General features: G+C 40.4%; 1 protein-coding gene across 1 annotated transcript; it reads right to left on the bottom strand.

Annotated features, from left to right (window-relative positions):
- Nucleotides 1-256: 256 nt before the first annotated feature.
- Nucleotides 257-4,579, bottom strand: LOC107043211 (WD repeat-containing protein 63-like). Its single transcript, XM_029126472.1, has 12 exons — nucleotides 4,531-4,579; nucleotides 4,280-4,359; nucleotides 3,775-4,206; nucleotides 3,321-3,647; nucleotides 2,950-3,241; nucleotides 2,751-2,887; nucleotides 2,334-2,668; nucleotides 1,692-2,255; nucleotides 1,324-1,624; nucleotides 1,033-1,209; nucleotides 540-911; nucleotides 257-460 (listed from the first exon to the last, which is right to left on the bottom strand). The coding sequence occupies exons 1-12, from the start codon at nucleotides 4,577-4,579 to the stop codon at nucleotides 257-259; spliced, it is 3,270 nt and encodes a 1,089-aa protein (XP_028982305.1).
- Nucleotides 4,580-6,000: the final 1,421 nt, after the last annotated feature.

Here is a 6,000-nt window from a genome sequence, read left to right as displayed (position 1 = left end):
TCTCACAAGTACCAGGAGATTTCACATTGCGGCGGCAGCGCACCGTCTGCCCCTAACGATTATTACGGTCCGACCTTTTGCCAATGCCGTTTGACCTTCGTAACATCGCTTCCATATATCATCGCATAGATATACGATAAACCAGTACAATAACAGATTGAAAAAAAGCTCTATTCGGGATGTTAAATTGATGTGTAATGGCGTATTACTGATTTGTTTTGATTGAACAACGAAATTCGTCTTGGATTTAGTAGAATTACATAACTTTTGGTGCTTTGCTCCGTTTTTTCAACGTATTTCTCAGTTCGACATCGAGGGAGTGTCGTCTGTGCTCGCCCTCACTCATTACTTTTCGCCAGTCAAAGAAATCCTCGAATGGATGTTCCTCCATGTGCTTCAGGGTTTCATTAGAAATTTTGTTATATTCTTTGAGTATTTCTTCCCTGTCTTCGCGCGTTTGCTAAATGAAAAACACCGGAAAAGATGTACATTTGTTTGTTTGATAATCGAATAATGAATAATAAGGAACAAGTACTAACTTCGGCTTTCACACGATTCATGAGTGCCTCCATTTCCTCTTTTTCCGTCTTTCCAGCATCGGGTGAAACGTATGCCGCTTGAATCTCTGAGTCTTGGGTACCAGAAGAGTAGTTTACTCGTTTATCATCTCGCTCCGGAAATAGAAAAATCAGTGTTTCCTCGAATATTTTATTTTTCTGCTGCAAAGTTTCATCAACTCTCTTCTTTTTAAGTTTTGCCTCTTTACGCAATTTAAGTACTGGTGCTTGTCTTCTGTCAAGATCATCGCCCCTTAGTCCTTTCTTTTCGAGAATGATCTGCTGCATTCGTTTGAGCTCCTTAGAGTTCCAGCGATTTTTCGCTTCTTCAATAAATTGTCCGGGTTTAGGTTTCTGAGTGAACGAAATACGAGAGCGAATGAAGAGAGAAAGAGAGAGAGAGAGAGCGAGAGAGAGAAAAGTAATTTCTTTAACGAAAGTAGTCTTTTGAAGAAGTACAGGAGGGCCCTTTTACCAGTTGCGTCAAGCCGATTTTCTCAGCCGTTTCAACTATTTCCGCTTGATCCTTTTCTCGTACCTCTGCTCTCTTCTTTTCCATCTCTTTCTTTTCTTCTTGTTGCACCCATTGTTTTTCAATACTCTGGTAATTCTTCTCATTCCAAGAACTTTGCCACTCATGAAATTCTCGTATCTAATTGAGGGCAGATTATTTTCGAGCAAAAAAATTCAAGCGCAAATTATATCAGTAAATTGGTATTTTTGTAAAAAATAACTAGTAATCTCTCAAAGTATTCGTCGGCTATACCCTATCAACTTCTCGATCGATGAATGATCTCATCCACTTAACATGACTCTCTTCGAAGAGCAAGAGACTCGCTGGAGCAAAGAAAATTCTCATAGCGCCATTATAGTCACAAAATGCGACGCACTGAGGATTCAGGTAAAGTTCATGAGTGTATATTCCGGTTATCATTTTTCCAGAGAGGCTCTGGGTAAAACAAGGCTCATGGCTCTTGACTATTAGATCCCAGATTTCTATGGTTCCATCGGCGCGCGCCAAAATTACAACGGTAGGGCGGGATGTACCCCATGAGCACGCGGTGTACCTAAAAATTTGCACGATGATTCATCGGATAATTATCTCTTTATCAGGGAATCGATTGACGGACTGACCTAACTGTCGATCGTTTCACGAAAACAGGCTCAGAAAAATCTTCTCTCCAGACAGCAAAAGCTTTGCCACCAACAGTGACAATTACATCACGCAGATACTTGGATCTAACCGAGTGGGTAACCGGCCCATCGTGAATCATAGTATTTCGCCAAATCCAAGTAATGACTTCACGATTCATGGTCAAGCTATTGGCAAACTCGAAGCCATCCCATGTTATTGTGCCCACATCACCTTCCAAAGTGCCGATGAAAATAATTGTTGACATTTTATGATTTCTCTCAGCCATTACGTGCTTGTAGTACTTTCTCGTTGGGATATCAGTGTTCCTGGAAAACGGTTCAATCTGAATCTTTTCATCTTTAGGCACGTAGATGCTCATGGTTGTAATGGCCACACGACGTTCCTCCTCCGGATGCTTAACCATAAGCATGTATATCGGTGTCAGGACATCATCGAGTGCTTTCAGCGGTGATATTGATTGTTTCAGCGCTTCGGCGGTATAATCCGGCCCTTTTTTCTTCTTCTTATTCGTCTGCGCAGTGATATCGGTGTTCTCTTGTATCCTACCGGTGATACAAATAAAAACTTTTAAATGGAGAGCGGTAAATCAATTGGGAATAGGAGCAAATGGGTTTGCCGACCTCAGATCCCAGAAGGCCACCGTTCCATCCTCACTGGACGTTACGAATTGCCATCCAATCTCTTTGCTATCACTCTCTGCATCTTCTAGTTGAACAAATCTTCCATTTTGACCGATTCTAGTGTGCGTAGGCAGCCAAATAATTTGCGTTATGGGCGCTTTTTGACTTGACTGAATTGACGACATTGCAGTTGGATGAATCCTCGTGTATCCTGTTGGTTCTTTCATCCATCCCATTAAATTTTTCAGCACTACCCCGGATTTTGCCTGCGCTGGTGTAATTGCAGTGACTGTTTCCACGTTTTCAATTTCTCCTGTTATTTGCCATATTGCAATCTGAAATGTCAGCCGGTGCTTGTCATTATAATTATTACAGATGTTCGTTCGAGGATTTCACGAATTGGTGAATGCAACGTACCTGGCCATTACAGCAGCCACCAATAACGATATTGCCATCAAGTGGTCTTATGGAAATCGTCGTTACTTCTCGAAAGCACTGGAGAATCAATTTTGGTTTGAGGCAATCATTGAACGACCATATTAAAATGTAGTTATCTCCTTGGCAATCCGTTGAAATCTATTAATTATCGAGAAGAGCATTCTCATTGGTGCATAACTGAATAACTTTTCTTTCTCAATTTCAAAGGCAATAACTACTTGATTATCTTTTGCACTTTTTCCAGTGAGATTTTCACTTTTGGAATGGTCTCTATAAGCAGCTACAGCAACTCCTGTCCACAGGGGATGCCAACAAAGATCATTGATAACTTTGTCTTTAGTTATTTCAATATTGTGATAATTTTGGTATTCTTTGTAGACAACGGCAACTGGTATCTGAATATCTCTATCGTCTTTGATCAATTTCTTGCATTCATCTGTGTGAATGTCCCACGCGGTATTCAGTAATATCTGAAAAAAAGACCCTCACAAATAATAATGATGATAATACTAATGACCCCAGTGACTCGTTATTCGAGGAGTTTGATACTTTGTCACATATGTCGCGGGTACGTGTACGCAGAAGTTTCTGTATAGCTCTGGTTTCGTCTTCGTTATAAGCCAGGGTATTGATCGGTTTATAGTCGTAAGTGCTGTATTGAAACCAAGAGTTTAGAGGTTTTTGAGATGACGTTTGAGTATTGTTATCATAAATATGAGGATTGGTATCATCGCCTCGGGACACAAGTCTCCTGGTTATTACGTTGTTGAAAGTCTGTCTGAGAGTTACGAGCTCGACATAACTGTCTCTCTGATCATCGGCATTACGATCCACCAGTGTAATGGGGGCTTTGAAAAAGTCCCTCTTCACAACGACCTGAGGAAGACCTACTTTATGCTACATATGTATACTCGGTTTTCATTGGTCCACTGCCATTGATTTGCCATCAACATTTCATTGGCCATATGGAGTGATAATAATTAGCTCAATGTTTTATGCATACTTCGGTCTGGAGAAGGGCTCTCGTGTTCGCAATTGTCGACTCATCGATGTTTTTACTGCTACCCAAGTCATACCAATGACTGGGTTCCCTGAAAACAGCGTTTTTCACACGATTTTCCTGATCATTTCGTGACGATTCAATTTGGTTGACGACTGTGTCACGACTGGTCGTCGTTAAGCAAATGTAAAATTCTGGATTATTCGCTCTGTTTGGTGCTAAACCAATCAGCACATTGTCGTTGGGATATTGAAATATTTCATCTCTAATCGCAAGAAAATCACTACTCTCAACGTGTAGATCAAGATTGTCTTCTATTATTTCTTTTTTCACGAAAATCCACGGATATTCAGTTGTGACATTTTCACCAATTTCACAACCGATTATTTTCTGGGTCAATTCTGACAACTTGATTCTAACCATTCCATCAATTTCCTATGGGCAATACATTTTACTGATAAAATTAAAATTTTATTTACATTGCTACTATTTAGGATTTTCTTTTTACTGTGGAGTAGACGGGATTAGCGCATGCGTCCTCCTCGCTCGACCTTTCATCGTTGAATTTATCAATTTCTCCATAATCATCTGGAAATAGAAATTGACGCGATCCCAATGCAGTGAATCCCGGAAAAAATAGACCAAGGGAAATTTTTAAGGTGAACGGGTCACGTTTTGTTTGTGCAGGCTATTTTTTTCTGGTCTATCTTTCCGCCTACCCAATGCAGTAGAAATATAGTTTGGGAAATGATTATTTACCTTCATATTCAAATTCTTCATTCTCATATCTGTCAATGTAGTTCTCCATATCACAGCTATGGAATCAATAGAAAGCGATGAAACAAAAACAAAAGTAATGATTTACAGTCAGTTGTTTGTGTATACAGAAATATTTAGAGAGTTCCAACTTTTGAAAGCAAAAAAATACAGTGACATGGAGTACATCAGTGGAGAGTAGAGGCCATCAAAAACAAAACACAAGTGGTAAGGCTTTGACAAGGGTTTTGGCCAGAACAAACGTATAATCCTACAACCAAACGCAGTTCGGGCTACTTGATTTGACGTGTGGATTCAAGTGCCTCTTGTTGCATGTGCCCTGTCAAGCTAACTGCAATTAAATCTTTCACGTCTGTCGCGTTTTTTTTCTTCTTCAAAAACAATTCACGGAGGCCCAGCCAAAGCAAAATATTCCTAATGACCTGCAAAGCTTCAGGCCAATTCAAAATTCTATCCAGCAAAATCCGGTGACGCCTCAGAGATGTGGATATTTTAATGTTGTAAATTAATAGGGCGTTTGGAATGAAATTTTTCAAATATATTTCTTGGGGCGGATTTTCTACGACGTAGATAAATGGAATGACAATTGTCTGTGAAAACGTGAAAAAGAGACTTAGTTCAGCGGGCGGGGTTTGCGTGACACAGCCAGGAACAAAATAAATCCTGCTTCGACGGTAAATAACACACCGTTAGAGCAGTGAATGGGATCGAAAGGGAAGCATACGGTGAATAAACCACTTCAAGAGTAGGAAAGACGAGATTCAGGGCTGTAAAAACCACACATAACACGGCTTGCCCATCCACTGGAGAGAGGGACCTCTCTCTTCGCTCCTAGTTGCATGCGCTCTCAATGCATTCTATTTCTCCTCCCTCAAATTCTGTTTTTTTACAGGTCTCGACAGTCTATTGTGGCTCCTGCTACATCAAGCAAATTGTTTTTGTTCCGATGCGTGAGTGATTTTTTGTTTTTTCAATTTTTAGTTATTTCTTTCTACCCTTTCTCCGTTTTTACACAATATCGACCCGTTGTCGTTTATCTGTGTCAGCATGTCAATCATCCAGTACGTTTCTGTACAATTCGTTTATTAAAAGAGCGGCCAATTCGATCGACATACACATTGGCCAAGCTGACGGATTTTTATTGACCTGCACGATCTCTATGTACAAGTACGTAGTTAGGTTTTATTTTTTGTCAATAGCCGGATTAACGTTGATTCCTTTCGGATAGGGCACTCTGATTGAAAGTTACGGTAGCCGTTCACCTCTTGTTATAATAAATAATTTGAGACGAATGATGGGCAGCTGATAATGTGATCAGTTGAGGAAAAAGGGTGAAGAAAAATTGGTACGTGTTGGAAGGGCAGATTGGAAGGAGGCGCGGACGTGGCCGATTACTTATTAGCGTCCAGTGGGTGTGTATGGGATCAAGTTAACGAGGGTACGATGTGGTGA

The sequence above is a fragment of the Diachasma alloeum genome, unplaced genomic scaffold, assembly GCF_001412515.2.
Source record: "Diachasma alloeum isolate Michigan unplaced genomic scaffold, Dall2.0 Dall_scaffold_00557, whole genome shotgun sequence".
Taxonomy (NCBI): domain Eukaryota; kingdom Metazoa; phylum Arthropoda; class Insecta; order Hymenoptera; family Braconidae; genus Diachasma; species Diachasma alloeum.
The sequence above is the reverse complement of the archived record's forward strand: the minus strand, read 5'-3'. Positions and strand labels throughout refer to the sequence as shown.

Excerpts from the sequence above, each read along its gene's own strand:
- LOC107043211 (XM_029126472.1), bottom strand. The coding sequence starts at position 4,579 with ATGGAGAACTACATTGACAGATATGAGAATGAAGAATTTGAATATGAA. Across the intron at positions 3,648-3,774 it reads GAGCCCTTCTCCAGACCGAA|GTCGTTGTGAAGAGGGACTT; the intron begins GTATGCATAAAA and ends GGTCTTCCTCAG. Across the intron at positions 3,242-3,320 it reads CCCGCGACATATGTGACAAA|ATATTACTGAATACCGCGTG; the intron begins GTATCAAACTCC and ends TCTTTTTTTCAG.